The 22,220-nt window shown below is 40.0% G+C and overlaps 1 protein-coding gene across 1 annotated transcript; it reads right to left on the reverse strand.

The window, feature by feature from the left end:
• Window positions 1–19,195: 19,195 nt before the first annotated feature.
• On the reverse strand, window positions 19,196–20,327 carry LOC308511720 (N-glycosylase/DNA lyase-like; the record flags this gene model as incomplete). Its single annotated transcript, XM_081081653.1, is given in 2 exon segments — window positions 19,196–20,098; window positions 20,100–20,327. Coding segments are annotated over 2 exon segments (1,131 nt in total).
• Window positions 20,328–22,220: the final 1,893 nt, after the last annotated feature.

The following is a 22,220-nucleotide window of genomic DNA, read 5'->3' on the forward strand; positions in this document are numbered from 1 at the left end:
TATCCACATGGTTAAAGGGGACTATTATAGTCTTAACAGAACAGTCAGAATATACCTTCTAAAAAATGTAAATCAAATCATTTTATTTCTCTGTTCAGAAAACACCAGTGTCCCTCCATTTCTTTTTTTCAATATTTAATTTCTTTATAGATTAAGATATTACATATGTGACCTCATCCCCCCATAACCCCCCCTCCCACTCATGCTCTCATCCCCCTGTTGTCTGTATCCATTGGTTAGGCTTATATGCATGCATACAAGTCCTTTGGTTGATCTCTTGCCTTACCCCCAACCTCCCCTACCTTCCCTCTGAGGTTTGACAGTCTGATCGCTGCTTCTCTGTCTCTGGATCTGTCCCTGTTTATCAGTGTATGTTGTTCACTATATTCCACAAATGAGTGAGATCATGTGAATTTATCTTTCTCTGACTAAATTATTTCACTTAGCATAATGATCTCCAGTTCCATCCATGCTGTTGCAAATGGCAAGAATTCCTTCTTTTTTACCGCAGCATAGTATTCCATTGTGGAGATGTACAACAGTTTTTTAATCCACTCATCTGCTGATGTGCACTTAGGATGTTTCTAAATCTTAGTTATGGTGAATTGTGCTGCTATGAACATAGGGGTGCATATATCCTTTCTGATTGGTGTTTCGAGCTTCTTGAGATATATTCCTAGAAGTGGGATCACTGGGTCAAATGGGAGCTCCATTTTTAGTTTTTTGAGGAAACTCCATACTGTTCTCGACAGTGGCTGCACCAGTCTGCATTCCCACCAGCAGTGAAAAATGGTTCCGTTTTCTCCACATCCTCTCCAATACTTGTTGTTTGTTGATTTGTTGATGACAGCCATTCTGACAGGTGTGAGATGATACCGCGTTGTCGTTTTGATTTGCATCTCTTGTATAGTTAGTGACTTTGAGAATGTTTTCATATGTCTTTCTGCCTTCTGTATGTCCTCTTTTTAAAAGTGTCTATTTAGGTCCATTGCCCATTTTTGATTGGATTATCTTCCTTTTGTTGTATGAGTTCCCTGTAAATGTTGTAGATTAAACCCTTATCGGTGAAAACATTAGCGAATATGTTCGCCCATGTAGTGGGCTTTCTTTTTGTTTTGTTGATGGTTTCCTTTGATGTGCAGAAGCTTTTTATTTTGATGTAGTCCCATTTGTTTATTTTCGTTTTAGTTTCCAATGCCCTAGGAGCAATATTAGTGAAGCAATTCCATTGGAATATATCTGTGATTTCACTGCCTGTGGATTCCTCTGGTATTTTTATGGTTTCCCATCTTATGTTTAAGTCCTTTATTCATTTTGAGTTTATTTTTATGTGTAGTGTAAGTTGGTGATATAGTTTCATTTTTTTGCAAGTATCTGTCCAATTTTTCCAACACCATTTATTGAAGAGACTGTCTTGACTCCATTGTATGCACTTGCCTCCTTTGTCAAATATTAATTGAGCATAGTGGTTTGGGTCGATTTCTGGGTTCTCTATTCTATTCCATAGATCTATATGTCTGTTTTTGTGCCAGTACCAAACTGTTTTAAGAACAGTGGCTTTGTAAAACAGCTTGATATCTGGTATTGAGATCCCACCTACTTTGTTCTTTTTTTCTCAGGATTGCTGCAGCTATCTGAGGTCTTTTTTTTTTATTCCAGATGAATTTTTGGAACATTTGTTCTAGATCTGTGAAATATGCATTTGGTATTTTAATGGGGAGTGCATTGAATCTATAGATTGCTTTGGGTAGTACGGACATTTTGATGATGTTGATTCTACCAATCCATGAACACGGTATGTTCTTCCATCTGTTTATGTCTTTCTCTTTCTGTTTTTTCAATATCCTGCAGTTTTTCGCGTATAGGTCTTTTATCTCCTTAGATAAGGTTATTCCTAGGTATCTTAATTTTTTTTGGTGTGATGGTAAATGGGATTGCTTTTTTAGTTGCTCTTTCTGTAAGTTCACTATTGGTGTAAAGAAATGCTATAGATTTCTTGGCATTAATTTTGTATCCTGCTACATAGCTGAATTCGTTTATTAAGTCTAATAATATTTTGATGGAGTCTTTAGGGTTTTCTATGTATAGTATCATGTCATCTGTAAATAAGGACTGTTTCCCTCTTCTTTTCCAATTTGGATACCTTTTATTTCTTCTTCTTGTCTGATCGCAATGGCTAGTACTTCCAGTACTATGTCAAACAGGAGTGGTGAGAATGGGCATCTCTGTCTTATTCTTGTTCTTAGGGGAAATGGTTTATTTTTTTCCCATTGAGTATGATGTTGACTGTGGGTTTGTAATATATGGCTTTTATTATGTTGAGGTATGATCCCTCTATTCCTACCTTGCTGAAAGTTTTTATCAAGAAAGTGTGTTGTATTTTGTCAAATGCTTTTTCTGTGTCAGTTGATATGACTATGTGATTTTTATTTCTCAATTTGTTTATATGATGTATCACGTTTATTGATTTGCAGATATTGTACCATCCTTGCATCCCCAGGATAAATCCTACTTGGTCATGGTGTATGATCTTTCTGGTGTATTGCTGGATCCAATTTGCAAGAATTTGGTTGAGAATTTTGGCATCTATGTTCATGAGGGATTTTGGCTTGTAATTCTCTTTCATTGTGTTGTCTTTATCTGGTTTTGGTATTAGGGTGATGCTGGCTTCATAGAATGAGCTTGAAAGTGTTTCTTCCTCTTGAATTTTTTGGAATAGTCTGAGGAGGATAGGTTTTTATATATGTTTGATAAAACTCCCCTGTGAAGTCGTCTGGCCCCAGGCTTTTGTTTGCTGGGAGCTTATTGATGACTGCTTCAATTTCTTCCATAGTTATTGTCCTATTAAGATTTTTAGAATCTTCCTGATTGAGTTTTGGAAGGTTGTATTTTTCTAGGAATATGTCCATTTCCACCAGGTTGTCTATTATGTTGGAGTAGAGTTGCTCTTAGTATATTTTAATAATCCTTTGAATTTCTGTGAGGTCTGTTGTTATTTAGCCTCTTTCCTTTCTGATTTTGTTTATTTGCGTTCTCTCTCTTTGCTTCTTGGTGAGCCTGTCTATCGGTTCATCAATCTTGTTTATCCTTTCAAAGAAACAGCTCTTTGTTTCATTAATCTTTTGTATTTTTTTTTCCTTTTTTTGGTCTCTATGTCATTTATTTCTGCTCTAATCTTTATTATTTCCTTCCTTACGCTCAATCTGGGCTTTTCTTGTTGCTCCTTTTCCAATTCTTTGAGTTGTAGAGTTAGATGATTTACTATCATTTTTTGTTATTTTTTGAGGTTGGCCTGTGGAGTTATTAACTTCCCTGTCAGGATTGCTTTCATTGTGTCCCATATGTTTTGGATTGTTGTGTTTTCATTGTCATTAGTTTCCAGGATGTTTTTAATTTCTTCTTTGGTCTCATTGGTAACCCAATCATTATTTAGTCACATGCTATTCAGCTTCCAAGTGTTTGAGTTTTTTTGATTGTTTTTATTGTAGGTTATTTCTAATATTATTCCATTTTGGTCTGAGAAGATGCTTGGTATGATTTCAATCTTCTTGAATTTGGGGAGACTTTGTTTGTGACCCAATATGTGGTCTATTTTTGAAGATGTCCCATGAGCACTTGAGAAGAAGGTATATTTTGTGGCTTTGGGGTGAAGTGTTCTGAAGATGTCAATTAAGTCCATCTGATCTAGTGAGTCATTTAGGATTGCTGTTTCTTTGCTGATTTTTTGTCTAGAGGATTTATCCAGTGATGTCAGTGAGGTATTAAAGTCCCCTACTATGATTGTGTTGTTGATCTCTCCCTTGATATCTTCCAGGAGTTTTTTTTTTTTTATGTATTTGGATGCTCCTGTATTGGGTGCATATATGTTTATCAGGATTATATCCTCTTGTTGTATCAATCCCTTTAGTATTATGAAGTGGCCTTCCCTATCTCTTGTTATGGCCTTCACTTTGAGGTCTATTTTGTCAGATATAAGTATTGCTACCCCAGCTTTCTTTTTTCATTTACATTTGCCTGAAAGATATTTTTCCATCCCTTCACTTTCAGTCTGTGTGAGTCCCTTGTTCTGAGGTGGGTCTCTTGTAGACAGCATATGTATTGGTCATGTCTTTTTATCCATTCAACCACTTGGTGTCTTTTGTTTGGAGCATTTAGTCCATTTACATTTAAAGTTATTATTGAAAGGTACTTGTTTTTAGTCATTTCCATTTTTGTGCCTCTTTTTTTGCTTATCTTTTTATTTCTTCTTTTTACAGCATTCCCTTTATCATTTCATGCATTGCTGGCTTGGTAGTGATAAACTCTCTTAGCTTTTTTTTTCTCTGCGAAGCTCCTCATTTCCCCTTGAATTTTGATTGATAGTCTTGCTGGCTAGAGTATTCTTGGATTTGATCCTTTGCTTTGCATCACTTTGTATATCTCCTTCCATTCCCTTCTAGCTTGATGTGTTTCTCTTGAGAAATCATTTGATAATCTGATGGGGGAGCCTTTGTAGGTAACTTTCTGTCTCTCTCTTGCAGCCTTTAAGATTCTCTCTTTGTCATGAAGATTTGCCATTGTTATTATGACGTGTCTTGGTGTGGGTCTTTGGGGATTCACCTTGCTTGGGATTCTCTGTATTTGTGTAACTATTTTCTTCCCCATATCTGGGAAGTTTTCTGTCATTATTTTTTCAAATAGATTTTCTAATTCTTGCTGCTCTTCCTGTCATTCTGGCAGCCCTATTATGCATATGTTACTTCATTTCATGTTGTCCCAAAGCTCCCATCAGCTCTCCTCCTGCTTTTTAATTTTTTTCTCTAGTTGCTTTTCAGATTGAGCTTGTTTCTCCCCCTTATCTTCTAACTCACTCATTTGGTCCTCTGCTTCTTCTATTCTACTATTGAAACCTTCCATGGTGTTTTTGATTGTACTATATCACTTTTAATTTCTTCCTGATTCTTGCATAGGTTGTTGATTTTCTCATCCATCCGGTGAATGAATTGTACAACCATTACTCTGAATTCTTTTTCTGTCATGTTGCATGCTTCAATTCCACTAATTTCCTTTCTTGGTGACTCCTCATTTTCTTTCCTCTGGGGATTGTGTCATCTCCCCATTTTGACTATCACCAGAAGGTTCAAATGTCGAGTTGTGTGGGCCTGGGCCATGTGCCGTGGAAGCTTCGCACCACCCTAGTGTCACTGAAGAGCTCCGACACTAAGATGTGTGACTGTTGTGGGTTTGTGGGAACCAAACTCACCCAGGGGCAGTGTTACCAGTGCTCAGTGTGGCCTCATGTGCACACCTAGAATCAGGGACCCCACCTGCACTGCCCTGAAAGAGAGACCACCCTGACATGTGTTGAAAATTAGGGCCCCCAGCGTGTGCCAGGAGTCAGAGTTCCCCAATAATCCAGTATCTCAGCCTTGAGCTGAGATTCAGGGTCTCTTGTGCACATGCACCAAGAATTGGAGTCACAGGCTCTTAGTGTGAATGCATTTGGAATCAGGTATCCCATGCACATGTGATAAGAAAGAGAGTCAAGTCACTGGTGCTTAGTGCTGCCTCCTGACTGGAGAATCGGGGTGCCGGTCAGCTTGGGGGACTTCAGTTAGCACTTGCCCTGAATCAAAGTCAGGTGGCACTACCGCCCTGTATGGACTTCGGGTTTGGTAGCCCAATTGCCTTGTGGAGAACAAATTCCCAGTGTCCGAGCACTCCTAGGCTCAAGTTCTCGCAGAGGTGTTGCGGGGAACAGATTCCCAGTGTCTGCAAGCTCTCAGGCTCAAATTCCTGCAGTGTCTCTGCGTGCTGTGTGAGGGGCGGGTCTATCAGTTTCTATGGTGCTGCCTGTGAGCCTTCAGGGAGGGGGATGGGCTCTGTTATTCACAGAAATCTGCCGCTGGGATGTCTGGATTCTTGGTGTCTGTGGGTCTGTAGCTGTGGTCACAGGTCTCTGTCCCCAGTGGCTGCAGGGCCCTGGTTTGCATCTGAGACCAGACTGGGTGGTGCTGAGTCCAGGATCCTAGTCTCAAGCAGCTCTGTTTCTCAAGATGGCATGGTCTCTGTGCCCTCGCTGGTCGCCTAGGAGTGTCCGCGCTGGGAGCAGGGCTCCACTGTCTAAGACTGCACGGTTTGGTAGCCCTTTGGAAGACCTGCAGAATCTACCTGTCCCTTGCTCATATACACACACACCACACACCTCCACATACTCCTCTATTGCTCCCTCACTCTCTCACACTCTCTCCCTCCCTGCCTTCCTGCTGGTCACCACCTTCAGTCTCAGAATCCAGAGAAAAAAAATTCTTTACTAAATACTATAAGACTGTATGACCATGTTCCCCATTATCTTTTTTATATTCTTTTAGATTATTCATCCATTGTGGTCTTTGCTCTGGCTACAGTGGATTCATTGCTGTCCTAGCATATCAGACACATGGTTCTCTAAGAGATATAGTTCAGTTATTCTGTAGGCCTGGAATTATTTTTCTTAGTTAATTTTGTGCCCCACTTTCTAATATTTAATCTTTGTTTAAGTCTCATCTTCTCAGTGTGGCCCACCCTGACCAATCCATTTCATACTGCAAAATTCCCCTCACTTTGGCTCCCTCAAACTCCCTTCTCCTGCTCTAATTTTATTTCCATTGATACTTATCACCCTATAATACACTACATTACTTCTTTACTTACTTATGTACTTATTTGTGTACAGCTATTTCCATGTTCCCCCCTCTACTCTCAAGTCCCAAGTAGAGGCAAATTCTATAAAGTCAGGATCATTGCATCTTTTATTCTCTGATACATAAATGTTCTCAGCACAGAGAACATTTACTGGCACATAAAAGGCCCTCTATAACAAATCAGAGTGATGAGTGTGAAATATAGATTGTTATATATTGAATAGAGAATAAGAGGAAAAATACAGAGTGTGAAAATAGTCTATTTTTATTTTAAAACTTGGCTATAAATGGTAAGATTATTAAAGTAGTAGACTACATGATTATTTTTGTTGTTTGATTTTTTTTCCATTTGGGTTTTTTACAGATGTAAGGTGCTGTGTACTTCAGTAGAGAAGGAGTAGTTTTAAAAATAGGAGAGAAAAGGATAGTTGATGGAGTCAGGTCCATGAGAATGAGAGAGGTTGAGAGAAAATGAAAAGATTAGAAAAAAAATATATTTAACTTTCTAAAATATTATTGCAAAACTGTGAGAATAGATTTAGATAAAGATATCTTTATTTGTGGGAGGCCAATGTTTTAATTGAATTTCCACTATTTTTCAGTACATCTATTTTTTTCTATAAAAGAAAATGCAATCCTGATGAAAGAAATGATTTAAATGTTGCAGGATTAAACGCTTTGAAATAATATTAAATCTTAGAATAAAGATTAGACAGATGAGAGCAGACCAAAGAAAAAAGTTGTAATCAGGAAATAACAACTACACACTATATTCCTATTACCACCGTTGGATACTGACATAAAAAAAATCAGTTCTCCAAATGAGTAGCCTAGGGATACTTTAGTGCTCTTTAAAATATTGGGAAGTTTAAATAGAGGGAGACTGTGCCCTTCCAGTTACAAATATGTGATTGAAATTAAAAACCTAATTTAGGAATCTTGAAAAATAGAAAACTTAATTAAAAAGTCAGATTTTAATTGCTATGCAGTCATAACTGTAAATCTAAGTGGAGTTATGCAAGGGTTTCTTTTTATTGTTTGTTTTAGTTTCCAAAAGCGAAAGAATAACACTAGATCTTGAATTGTTTGTTCTGAGAGAAACCAGCCACTATGTCTTGAGGACTCTGAAACCACCTACATGGAGAGGACCTAAAGCCTCCTGCCAACAACTAGCATCAACTTGCCAGCATTGGTAGTGAACCACTTTGGAAACGTATGCTTTTGCCCCATACTAGCCTTCCAATGACTACAACCCTAACCAACATCCTGTTTAAGAATGAGAAACCCCAGACCATGTAAGATGCTCACTCACAAATTTCTGACTAACTAGAAGTGTGAAGGGTAATAATAACAATAAAACAAAGTCTGAGTCAGACATCGAGGAGGAGAAAAAATGGTGATGGCATACTGACATGTCCTGAGCCTTATCCTGGAGCAGATAGAACAAGCAAATAAATACGAATAATATCCACCCCAAATTGGCAAAGTAGACACAGCTGGTGAGACAATTAGCAGCCGGGAAGGGCAGAGAACACCTGGAGAATGGTTAAATTAGGGATCTGGGCTGGGGAGAACTGCCAGATCTCTTAGTCAAGAGGGTGAGAGGGAAACCCCACAGCACTGAGGCCACGTCCCTTGAGTCAGGCACAGCTTCTGACTATTGAAAGGAGGTTCACAGGACTGCTGGTGGCAGGGGATTCTAGATCTGGGTCCACAGTCATGACAGACTGAGCCCAGAGGGGGCATTCATGACTGCTGCCCAGGCCATGCAGTGCCAGGAGGAGAGGGGCTCACAGAGGCACACCTCTTTTCCCTCTTTGTGGTCTTCACTTTTCTTCACTGAACCTAGTTCATAGGACCTTTCAGATAAGACACTCACCCATGGCTGAGATGCAGGATGAGGTGCAGACTTCTGGAATCTGGGGAGAGGCAGGGATGAGGAGAGGGTCCAGGAGAGGTGGCCTTGAATCTGGCACTGACCTAAGTAACGATTTTCTCCTGAAGAGATAGCCCCTCCCTGCAGTCTCCAGGCAACAAATACAGTCACACTCAGACTACACCCTGAGTGTAAGAAGGATACAAATATAAAAAAAAAATCTGAAGAGCCCTTGAGAATCCACAGGGACTGGTGTGAAGAGAGGTCTTCAGTCCCAGCAACAGGAAATTGAGAAGTCACAGACAGTACAGAAGAGTGGGATCTTAAACCAGCCAAAGAAATGACACTTCACTTTTTCATTTTATTTTATTTTATTATTATTTTGTCATCTATATTTTTCATATTTTTTCTTTTTTCATTTGTTTCTTTATTTTCTATTTCTTTTTGCATTATTTTTCCATCATTCTAATTTATTTTATTTTATTTTTATCCTATATTTTAATCAACTTTTAAAACTCATTATTATTATTATTTCTTTTTTTTTTTCTTATCCACTCATCCTCTCTCTACTTCCTCTATATTGAACTGAGGTCCTCCCCATATTCATCCCATTCTTAACCTTACTTTCTGTATATAAGATTCTGCCCCCACCCTCTTTACTGGGAATTTGGTATTTGTATGTTTTGGTTTACCTGTTTGTTCTCTGGTGTTTTCTCCATATATATATATATATATATATATATATATATATATATATATATTCCTTTTTCTTCTTTTTCTTTTCTCTCATACCATTTTTTTCTCTCTTAGATATCATTTGTCCTCTCTATTTTCTCCCCTAATTCTCTTTTCTCTGGTGGTCACTTATATTGGGGCTATTGGTGTTGTGAGTACCTTCGTGTTTTGTTCCCTTTGTGTTGTGTCTTGTCCAGGTGAATTTTATCCTGTTTGTCCAATGTGATAGACAGCGAGCCACATAACCAGACACTTGGAGAGGAGACTCCATCCATGAACGAGTCAATAACACTCGAGACCCAACTACAGAGGTTGGAAGAAGGTGGCAGTGAGGAAGAGAGTGTGAGTGAGTGAGGGAGCAAAAGAGGAGTGTGTGTTCGTGTGCGGTGTGTGTGTGTGTGTGTGTGTGTGTGTGTGTGTGTGTGTGTGTGACTGAGGCACAGTTAGATCCCGCAGGACCTTCGAGGGCAGGCTTCTCTGGCTCTCCTAACTAACCAGCCTCTGCTACCAATGCATACAGTCCCATAGAGGCTAGCTGTTCCTCAGAGGCCTCGCCTTTTTGAAGGTGAGAGCTGCTGTGACTGGGAGCCCAGCCTCATCTCCACCCAGGGTGCCCTCAGATAACACCCCTGGCTGTACAGCCACCCCCACCAGGGACCTGCTACCTTCACTGCGGTCCCACGTTCACCGAGACTCTAGCCACCCCGGGCACAGGCTCCTGTGATTTCTGAAGTGTGCTCCCTTTCTAACCAGCCCAATGCTTTAGCCAAGGGAACTGTGACCAAGCAAGCAGCAAACATGTGGGCAGCCCATTCCCATCTGAGGAGCAGCAGCACTGGGAGCAGCCCGCCCCAAGCCGAGGAGTGATAGCCTCACGTGGCCTGCCCTGCTGAGGAGCAGCAGCTGCAGTAGCATTCCACCCTGGTCCAAGAAGCAGCCCGCCTCAGCCCAAGGAGCAGTGGCCACACGAGTATCCTGCCCACAACTGAGGACTAACAACCTTGCACAGCCCGTCCCCATAAAAAAATTAATAGACTTAATAAACAAATTCAGCAATGTAGCAGGATACAAAATTAACGCCCAGAAATCTATGGCATTTCTATATACCAATAGTGAACTTACAGAAAGAGAGACTAAAAAAAAAATCCCATTTACCATCACACCAAAAAAAATTAAGATACTGAGGAATAAACTTAACTAAGGAGGTAAAAGACCTGTACTCAGAAAACTACATGACACTGTAAAAAGAGATAAAGTCATGAACAGATGGAAGAACAGACCATGTTCATGGACTGGTAGACTCAACATCATTAAAATGTCCATACTACATAAAGCAATCTACAGATTCAATGTACTCCCCATTAAACGACCAACAGCATATTTCACAGAACTAGAACTAACTCTCCAAAAATTCATCTGGGATTAAATAAAAGACCTATAATAGCTGCAACAATCCTGAGAAAGAAAAACAAAGTAGGTGGGATCTCAATAACAGATATCAAGCTTTATTACAAAGCCACTGTTCTCAAAACAGCCTGGTCCTGGCACAAGAACAGACATATATGTAGATCAATGGAATAGAATAGAGAACCCAGAAATCGACTCAAACCACTATGCTCAATTAATATTTGACAAAGGAGGCAAGAACATAAAATGGAGTCAAGATAGTCTCTTCAATAAATGGTGTTGGGGAAATTGAACAGATACATGCAAAAAAAAGAAACTAGACCACCAACTTACACCATACACAAAAATAAACTAAAAATAGATAAAGGACTTAAAGATAAGACAGGAAACCAGAAAGATACTAGAGGAATCCACAGGCAGCAAAATCTCAGACTTATGCTGAAGCAATTTCTTCACCAATACAGCTCCTTGGGCAATGGAAACTAAAGAGAAAATAAACAAATGGGACTACATAAAAATAAAAAGGTTCTGCACAACAAAAGAGACCATCAACAAAACAGCAAGAAAGCCCACTCCATGGGAGAAGGTATTTGCCAATGTTATCACTGATAACGGTTTAATCTCCAACATTTACAGGGAACTCATACAACTTAACAAAAGAAAGATAAACAACCCATCAAAAAATGGGAAACAGACCTAAATAGATAATTTTCGAAAGAAGATATAAGGAAGGCCAAGAGACATATGAAAACATGCTCAAAATCACTAATCATCTGAGAGATGCATATCAAAACGACAATGTGGTACCATCTCACAACTGTCAGAATGACTATCAACAAACAACAAGTGCTGGCGAGGAAGCAGAGAACAAGGAACACTCGTGCACTGCTGGTGGAATGCAGACTGGTGCAGCCACTGTGGAGAACAGTATGGAGATTCCTCAAAAAACTAAAAATGGAACCCCCATTTGACCCAGTGATCTCACTTCTAGGAATATATCCCAAGAAACTAGAAACAGCAATCAGAAAGGATATATGCACCCCTATGTTCATAGCGACACAATTTACAATAGCTAGGAAACAGCCTATGTTCCAGCAGCATATAAGTGGATAAAAAAACTGTGGTACATCTACACAATGGAATACTATGCTGTGATAAAAAAGAAGGAATTCTTACCATTTTCAACAGCATGGATGGACATCAAGAGCATTATGCTAAGCAAAATAAGCCAGTCAGAGAAAGATAAATATCACCTGATATCACTCATTTATGGAATAAATTGAACAACATAAACTGATGAACAAAAACAGATCCAGAGACAGAGAAGCATCGATCAGACCGTCAAACCTCAGAGGGAAGGTAGGGGAGGGTGGGGGTAAAGGGGAGAGATCAACCAAAGGACTTGTATGCATGGATATAAGCCTAACCAATGGATACAGACAACGAAGGGGTGAGGAATGGGGGGATGGGGTGAGAGGGCAATGGGACCATAAGGATACATATGTAATACCTCAATAAATAAAGAAAAAAATATATACAACATAGAGAATAATGAAAAAAAAACACACACACAAAGTCTGAATCTGTTTTTTAAACTGCCTCCTATGATAAAATTAGGCAACCTACTGTGGCTTCATAGTTCCTCACTATTACATCCCATCTTTAACAAGTCCTCCTTATATTCACCCAGAGAAGTAAAGTTATAAGTATGATTACTTGTTTTATACGTATTAGTGGGAAAATATACTTTTTCGGCCTTTCTTTCTCTAAGGAATTAAAGATATTCAAGACCAGCTCATGAAAAACTAAGAAAACATTCTTAATATCCATTTCATTTATTAGGGTTTCATTCACTTCTCTCCCATGCTTCCTTTTAAACCACTGACGTGTTGCCTTCAAAAGTTGTGTTCTTCTTTTAAGCTTACAAATTTTGAGTTTAGAAGTCTAAACAAAGGGAACAGAAAATAGCTAAACTGGTTTCTGTCTTATTTTTAATCTCCCTTTTATCACCTGTTGAATCATTTCCCTGAGATTTATATGAAGTTAAGATGGATTCCTATTATTTGATTTACTATAATTGGCTCCTTCTTTAATGATGAATAAAGTAACTTAAACCTGGAACATTTCTATAATATAAAAATAAAAGTCTTGATTAGTTGGCATTCTTCAGTGGTTGAGCGTAGACCTATGAACTAAGAGATCATGGTCTGATTCCTGGTCAGGAAACATGCCCAGGTTGCAGGCTTGATCCCCAGTGAAGTGTGTGCATGAGGCAGCTGATCAATGATTCTGATCATTGATGTTTCTATCTCTCTCTCCTTCTCCCTTCCTTTCTGAAATCAATAAAAATATATTTTTAAAAAATAAAAGGTCTTAATCTGTATAATAATATGCAAAAATAAATGTTATGTATGGAAGAAACAAAAATATCCTATCTAATAAAAGAGAAACATGGTAATTAGCGTACATCCGCTACCCTTCCCATTGGCTAATCAGCGCGATATGCAAATTAACTTCCAGCCAAGATGGCGGCCGGCAGCCAGGCAGCTTGAAGCTAACATGAGGTTTGCTTGCTTCAGTGACGGAGGAAACCAACGTTCCCTGACTGCCTTGCCGGCCTCTGAGCTTGAAGTTTGAAACATTGTTACAAATATAGAAGCTAAACAAAACCCCAGATACTTGCTTTCAGCAAGCCGGGATCTCAGAGCTGGAGTTGATACAGTGTTTCCATTATAGAACCCAAACAAACCAGATACCTGCTTTCAGCAGCAGAGTCCTCAGAGCTGGAGCCAGAGCTAAAGCTGGCCCAGAATAAAAAAAAAAATAAGAAAGAAAAAAAGGAGCACTTGGGAGCTTCAGTCACCCGCCAGCCTGAAAACAGCCCTTAGCCCCTCACCCAGACTGGCCAGGCACCCCAGTGGGGACCCCCACCCTGAAGGGTATGTGACCAGCTGCAAACAGCCATCATCCCCTCAAGCAGGCTTGCCAGGCACCCCAGTGGGGACCCCCACCCTGATCCAGGACACCCTCAGGGCAAACCAGCCGGCCCCCACCCATGCACCAGGCCTCTATCCTATATAGTAAAAGGGTAATATGCCTCCCAGCACCAGGATCAGCATGACAGGGGGCAGCAACCAAACCCCCTGATAGCCCTGCGGCTCTGTGTGTGACAGGGGGCGGGGCTACAACCTCCCTATCTGCCCTGCTCTGTTTCGTGACAGGGGAAGGCGCCCCAACCCCCTGATCAGCCCTGCACTGTGTGTGACAGGGTGCGGTGCCCCAAACCCCTCCCTCCCAAGGACCCTGCTCTGTGTGTGACGGGATAGAGCCATAACCTCCCCATCGGCCCAGCCCTTAGTGTGACAGTGGCGGCCACCCAACCCCCTGATTGGCCCTACTCTGTGGGTGATAGAGGGCAGCACCCCAACCCCCCCTCCATGGGCCCTGCTCTGTGTGTGATGGGGTAGAGCCATAACCTCCCCATCGGCCCTGCCCTGAGTGTGACAGTGGTGGCACCCCAACCCCCTGATTGGCCTTGCTCTGTGGGTGATAGAGGGCGGCGCCCCAAACCCCTGACCTGCCCTGCTCTGTGTGTGACAGGGGGGAGCTCCCCAACCCCCCTGATGGGCCCTGCTCTGTGCATGACAGGGGTTGGCGCCGCAACCTCTCCATCGACCCTGCCTTCAGTATGACTGGGGGGGGGTGTCCCAACCCCCCAATCGGCCCTACCCTGAGCGTGACTCAGGGTGGCATCGCAACCTTCTGATCCGCCCTGCTCTGTGCATGATAGGGGGCGGCGCCCCAACTCCCCAATCAGCCCTCCTCTGAGCCCGACCAGGGGCTGCACCTAGGGAATGGGCCTGCCCTGTGCCACCTGGGAGCAGGCCTAAGCCAGCAGGTCGTTATCTCCCGATGGTTCCCAGACTGCGAGAGGGCACAGGCTTGGCTGAGGGACCCCCCCCCCCGCCCCGGAGTGCACAAATTTTTGTGCACCGGGCCTCTAGTTTATATATAAAACATAAACATCTGTTGGAAATGTACAGTTTAGTTTTATAAGGAATATAGAGCAAAATATATGTTTGATTCAGTATTATAAATATGATCATCTGTATATATTTAACTTTAACATATCAAGAATTTTTTCATAGATTAATCTTTTCTATTACAATCTTTTAAACTACATTTTATAAGGAGGCATCAGTGAGTGCTCAAAAAGTCAATTTCTTGTATTCAGAAGGATGTATTTGTCCGTACTTATAGAATGAAATCTGGTCTGTAAGTTAAACTATTTGGAGCAGAACCTGGCCCTGCTTTTGACTTTCTTTTTATAATTTACTTGCTCCAATATTTTTTTACTTAGGAGGACTTATCCAGTTGATTACAATATTCTTATTTTCACAATCATAAAGAATATCCTAACGTTGTACCTCAATGGGTTTTTGAAACATTACTTCTGTGTGCCCTAGTTATGGCTGTAATTAGAAAGCCATATACAGAAGAACTGCAGAGTCTTTTTCCTGAAAACTAGAAATATCAATACAATTCTATGAAGCAGGTAATGACATTTATTTCTTTCAACTTAGCAGTTACTGTGATCTTTAAGTATGAATATATATATACATATATATACATATATACATATATATACATATAGGCAAAATATTACTTTGCTTAGTTATATTGTTAAAAATGGACCTTTTGGGGGAGGGGCATATCTATACAATGAAGTACTTCTCAAAAATGAAAAATAATTACTATTGAAGGATACAATAAATGGATGAACCTCAAAAGCATTATGCAAACTTGATCAAGCTAGACACAATACTATAAAAATATACTTATATGAAATCTTAGAAAAGACAGAACCATAGTGATGAAAAGTGGATGCCAGGGGTTAGCATTAAGGAGGAGGGGAATGATGACAAAGGAGTACAAGGGAACTTTTAAGGGTTATGAAAGTGTCCTATATATCATTATTATTTTGGTGATTATATGACTTCATGTTTGTCAAAATTATTTGAATTACATAGCTGAAATTCATTATTTTTTGTAAGTCAATTATACTTCAATAAAGCTAATTTTTAAAAATGTGCTTTTAGACAAATAACTTGGTCTCTATAAATATACTGCAAAAAGGAAAACTTAACGTTTAAAATGGAATTAAAATCCATATCAACCAACTGCAATGTATGGAATATATTTTGGAAATAGATTAAACCAAATTAATAAGTAGTAAAAATTATTGTATTTATGAAGCAAATGGAAATTTTATGCTGACTATGTATTTGATAATATGAGGGAATTGCTAATGTTATTTTTAAGGTGAAAAATACTATTTAGTATAAAGAAGAGTCCTCATCTTTAAAAAGTATGAACCAAAACATTTACAGTATTTGGGATTTGCTTTGAAATAATATGGGAAGAAGTAATGTGAATGGTGTGTGAATAAAAGATTAGTCATAGCTTGAAAATTTTTTTTTATTGATTAAGGTATTACATATGTGTCCTTATTCCCCCATTGCCCCTCCCCCATTCATGCCCTCACCCCCCTGTTGTCTGTGTCCATTGGTTAGGTTTATATGCATGCATACAAGTCCTTTGGTTGATCTCTTCTCCTTATCCACACCCTCCCCTACTTTCCCTCAGAGAATTTTTGAAACTGATAGGTATATAGAGTTCTAGTGGCCTATTTTGTCTCTTTAGGCATATGTTTAAATTTTTCTATAATGAGAATATTTAAAATTAATGCAGGGAACACATTTTTCTTCCTATCCCACATTCTCTTAATCCCAACAAAAAGTATAGTTTTTAAGTAAAGCATAATTATTATACTAAATATGCACTTTTATAAAGTGATTGGAGTCACCTTAGTCTTAGATTACTGACTGGTAGTATGATCTTGCTTCATTTAAGAATTATAAAACACAGAGCTCATACTGAAAATGTTATTCATTTGTTATCTATTAAATAATTATATATATATATATATATATATATATATATATATATATACACTAATAAAAGGGTAATATGCTAATTAGACCAGACATCTTCTGGACGTCCTTCCGGACAAAGCTACGGTGGTGGGGGCTGAGGCAGAGACAGTTAGGGTGATCAGGCTTCAGGGGAGAGCAGTTAGGACTGATTAGGTTGGCAGGAGAGCAGTTAGGGGGCAATCAGGCCAGCAGGGGAGCAGTTACGGTGGTGATCAGGCCAGCAGGGCAGGGCAGTTAAGGGCATCAGGCCGGTAGGCAGAGGCGGTTAGGGGTGATCAGGCAGACAGGCAGGCGAGCTGTTAATAGCCAGGGATCCCGGATTGCGAGAGAGATGTCCTTGTGGGATTGGGCTTAATCTGGCAGTTGGACATACCCCAAGAGGTCCCCAATTGGAGAGGGTGCAGGCCAGGCTGAGGGACCCCCTCCCGTGCACAATTTTTGTGCACCGGACCAAAGATATATATAAATCTTTGTAATTAATTTCAAAATGAACACCTATGTAGTTACCACACAGTTGAATAAATAGAATGATATGAGCATCTCACAAGCCATTCTTGTGCCTCTCACCAATCACAACCCCATCTTCCAATAACTAGTACCTTGGTTTGGGGAATGATTTTTTTTTCTCTTACTTATAGTTTTACCACCTACTTATCTATTCTTAAATAATATGGTTTGAGATTTTTTATTTTGTTTAGATAGTAAAAGAATGTGCCTTTCGTTTTCATACTATAAGCATAAATGAGTTGTATTTTTAATGTTCCATTTTGTCTTTTTTTTTTAAGCCAAGATATTAAGGTACCTAAAATTAATTTTGGTTTAGAAAATAGTATGTGAAGCTAGCCTATGCTAATGTTTATCAAGACAGATAAATCAGAGTTAGTGATTTAATCTCCAAAAAAAATAAGACCAAGGGTATAGTTTTTAAGTAAAGCATAATTTCAATGAAGCTATGAAAATTAAATAATACAAATTTAAGCAATCTAAATTAAAAATCACTTTTCCAATTTAAAATATATGAACAAGAATAATGACTTAAGGCAAACATGTGGTTCTCCATCTACAGGAGGGCAATTTTAAAAAGCACTGTAATGACATCATAGGAGAAAAACTATAAAATATTAAAAAGCAGAGATTCGCCAAAACCGGTTTGGCTCAGTGGATTGAGCGTTGGCCTGCGGACTGAGGGGTCCCAGGTTCTATTCCGGTCAGGGGCATGTACCTGGGTTGCGGGCGTATCCCCAGTGGGAGATGTGCAGGAGGCAGCTGATCGATGTTTCTCTCTCATCGATGTTTCTAACTCTCTATCTCTCTCCCTTCCTCTCTGTTAAAGATCAATAAAATATATTTTAAAAAAAGCAGAGATTCATAAAAAACACTTAAATATTAAGAAATCATAATCAGTTGTTTTTAATAGGCTTTAGAGTCACTATCACTGCTCTCATTATTTTAAAACTATCAAATGTTTATTATATGTATAGAGTATATATATGTCAATATTAATACATATTAAGTATATACAATCTATTTATTTATACAGAGATACATATATAATTTATTTTCTCCCTACATCTAGGGTTCATCTGTTATAAATATAAAATATTTTTGAATATATTTTATTGATTTTTTACAGAGAGGAAGGGAGAGGGATAGAGAGTTAGAAACATCGATGAGAGAGAAACATCGATCAGCTGCCTCCTGCACACACCCCACTGGGTATGTGCCCACAACCAAGGTACATGCCCTTGACCGGAATTGAACCTGGGACCCTTGCATCCGCAAGCCAATGCTCTATCCACTGAGCCAAACCAGTTAGCAGCCGTGGGCAAACTATGGTCCGCGGGCCAGATCCGGCCCGTTTGAAATGAATAAAACTATTGAAAAAAAAGACTGTACCCTTTTATGTAATGATGTTTACTTTGAATTTATATTAGTTCACACAAACACTCCATCCATGCTTTTGTTCCGGCCCTCCAGTCCAGTTTAAGAACCCATTGTGGCCCTCGAGTCAAAAAGTTTGCCCACCCCTGGGTTAGGGCATAAAATAATTTTTATGCAAAGGGAAATCTAACTCTTGATTTTTATTTAGATCCTATAGAGTGTGTTGTTGTTGTGTGTGTTTTTCCTAAAGGAGCAATATATATCATACTGCCTCATAGAGTATTCTCATTCCAGAAGCTGCATATTTATAAATAAGAATGTAGCAGATAGAAATGATGTATTTTCAAACATAGATTTTCATTTGATTTCATAACATTTAAAATTCCTGAATTTTAGTTTTAAAAGTGAATGAGGTTTTTTTTTAATAAATATAAGCAGAAGGTAAGCCACAATGATGACAGCAAAGAAGATAATTCCTTTTAAGCATCTGTGACTAATTCTTTGATTTTTTTTGTTTTGATTAGTTTTTTTTTTTCCATACAAATGTTTCTATTTTATTGTTCCTTCTTGTAATAAAGGGAAGAGGATAAAACCAAAGGTAGCTTTGTCTCCCCAGATAACGCCCCCACCCCACACTGTTATGCAAACTGCTTGGTTTGACGGTGTCTGGCCCCTGAGGTAGTTGCATGGAGCCCCCTTCCCCACATGAGTCTGGATGGAGGAGAGTATGGGGACTGGAGGGAAAAGGTATTGGGAGAATCCCTTTGTCCTGTGCCCCCCACCGAGACTTCAGGCCCTGTGGATCTCTTTCTACGCTTTGCTGGTGGCTCTTGGTGGGGCTGGCGTAGGTCAGCACTGAACAGCACTGCTTGGGCCCAGCCAGCATAAGGTCCCCACAAGCTCCAGGAAAAGTTTCCTAGTTCCTTGTTGGCCTGGGGGCTTGGACCCTTGCCTTGGGTTGTTGTGGGGTGCCAACTGTAGTCACGTTGGTCAATCTGCCACACGTGGACATCCACGGGCACGGCCTGGGGCTTGTCTAGGGCCATCAAGCAGATGCAGTCGGCCACCTTGGTGCCCACTCCAGGCAGGGTGCAGAGGGCCTTGTGGGCCTCTTCGTAGGAGGCCTTGCGCAGCTGCTGCAGCCAGGGCAACCCCCCCTGTTCTTCAAGGATGGCTCCGGCACTGGCATTCACATAGCGGGCACGGTACCCAAGGCCCAGCTTCCTGAGCTTAGCCTCCACCTCTGGCCCAGCCAAGGCCTGCAGGCTGGGGAAGCCATGGTAGGTGACATCATCGAGCTGGATGAGCCGGGGTCCGAAGGCTTGGCAGAGCCGCTCCATCATGCCAGTGATGCGAGCAATGTTGTTGTTGGAGGAACAGATGAAGGAGAAAAGGCACTCGATGGGATCCTGTTGTAGGAGTCGAACACCTTGGAATTTCTGAGCTACTTTTTGGAAGTGGGTGTCCTTGGAACTCCAATGGCGATACAATTGAGCCAGGCTGACATCCAGCTGGAAGTACTGGCTCTCCTGGTGTGGGCCTGCCAGCCTGACCCCTTTCCCCTCGGTACACAGTGCAGTAGAGCTGCTCCTCGGTCTGGGTCAGTGTCCATACCTGGTCTGCCAGCGCGCCACTCCAGTGCACAGGGTTTTGCTCCTTCCACCGGAAGGATTGTCCAGAAGCTAGAACCAAGTCCAGGCGCAGCTCGGAGCGTGGACATGGGATGGAGGCCCAGAGGGCCGGGATGGAGGACAGAGTGCGATGCCCCATGCTAACCAAGCAAAAGTGTTTTGATTAGTTTTGAATGATATTTTACAAAGTTTGAGAGCTACTCACAAAAATTTTTAAATTTTACTTTCAAGAACCTTCACAGACCTTCAAAGCTATCTGATTGCAAGGGGCATATTCAAACAACTGGGTTTTATTACTTTGTTGTTCTTTCATTTTCCCTTACAAAAACACTACAGACAGCCTCAATCTTAATGAATTTTTGCCTGTGCATGAAAAAGTGACTACATACTATACCTGAAAAACTCAAGGGAGGCCCAAATAGTGGACCCTGGAAACTCAGAACTCGAAAGTAACCACATAGGATTGCCTGAACATAAATTTCCTAACTAAAAGTGAGTCATGGTGGATAGTCAATCACTTCCTAGGCCAATTGTTATTGTTGTTTTAGTCTCTGAAATGTTATGCCATGCCCTATGTTTTTACTTTCATAAATGAAACATGGTCCTTTACGTCAAGTAGGTTAGATCATAGCTTAGATCATATGGGTTTACACAGCCCCATTTAGTCATCAGCCATTATAATGAGGTCAAGTTTAAACTTTAATAAGTTTTAAAGTCCTATTTGGTTATGCAGTAAAGATTCCTGCTCAGCCAGCATGGCTCAGTGGTTGAGCATCAACCTATGAACCAGGAGGTCATGGTTCGATTCCTGGTCATGGCACATGCTCAGGTTGAGGGCTCAATCCCATAGTGTGGGGTGTGCAGGAGGCAGTGGATCAATGATTCTCTCTCATCATTGATGTTTCTATCTCTCCCTCTCCTTACTCTTTGAAATCAATAAAACGTATTTTTTAAAAAGACAATATTCCAAGTACAGAGAGACATGGACTATTTAATAATAACATTGTTAATTACAGTTATTAAACTGTGGTTAAATGGCAAGCACTAGCTAAGTACTTTGAATATATTTTATTTAAGTCTAACAATTATATGTGGTAGATATGTTAATTATCTATATTTTACTGATGGAAAAATAGAGGATCAGAAAGCCTCAGTAACTGTTCTAAAATTACACAAATAGTAGTAGTGAACCAATATTTGAATCTAGTCATTTGTATACAGTTTGTTATAACTTACTTTAATATATTGACTCAAAGGCCTCACCTGACAGCTATAATTAGAAAATCACAGAATTACAGTTGAAAGAGTAAGCTGAATGTTGTACTATTTTGAAAACAGAAAATTTATTCAACTACTAATATATCCCAAGTAGATTAAAATTTTGGCTTGTACATTTTACTGGGTATGTAAAGGATTCTCTCTCTGAATTTTAGTTTTTTTATATACGAAATGCTTATAATAGCGTCCTTCTTTAGTTTTTGATTTTTTTTTTTGTGTGTGTGTGTGTGTGTGAGGATTAAATAATATAGTACATAACAGTTGGTGAAAAACTGCTTTAGGCACTCTGATCCTTTCATGAATGTATCCTTACACCTCTACCCTCTACCTGCTCACAATTCAGCATCAAATAGAATAATGTCTGTCAGGGAAGACAGCCTCTATGCCCTTACAAAAACACTACAGACAGCCTCAATCTTAATGAATTTTTGCCTGTGCATGAAAAAGTGACTACATACTATACCTGAAAAACTCAGGGGAGACCCAAATAGTGGACCCTGGAAACTCAGAACTCGAAAGTAACCACATAGGATTGCCTGAACATAAATTTCCTAACTAAAAGTGAGTCATGGTGGATAGTCAATCACTTCCTAGGCCAATTCAAAGGTCAATCTTTACCTTAAGCGAGCCTATCTATTATCTTTTTGTATCTAACATAACATACCATTGGAATATCAGTGTAATTCTGCCAGAGCTGGCCAGCAGACCCTGAGTGACGGATGAACGGATTACTCTGACACATTTGCTGTGAAAG

This window comes from Myotis nattereri, assembly GCF_964212035.1.
Source record: "Myotis nattereri genome assembly, chromosome: X".
In the NCBI taxonomy this organism is placed as follows: domain Eukaryota; kingdom Metazoa; phylum Chordata; class Mammalia; order Chiroptera; family Vespertilionidae; genus Myotis; species Myotis nattereri.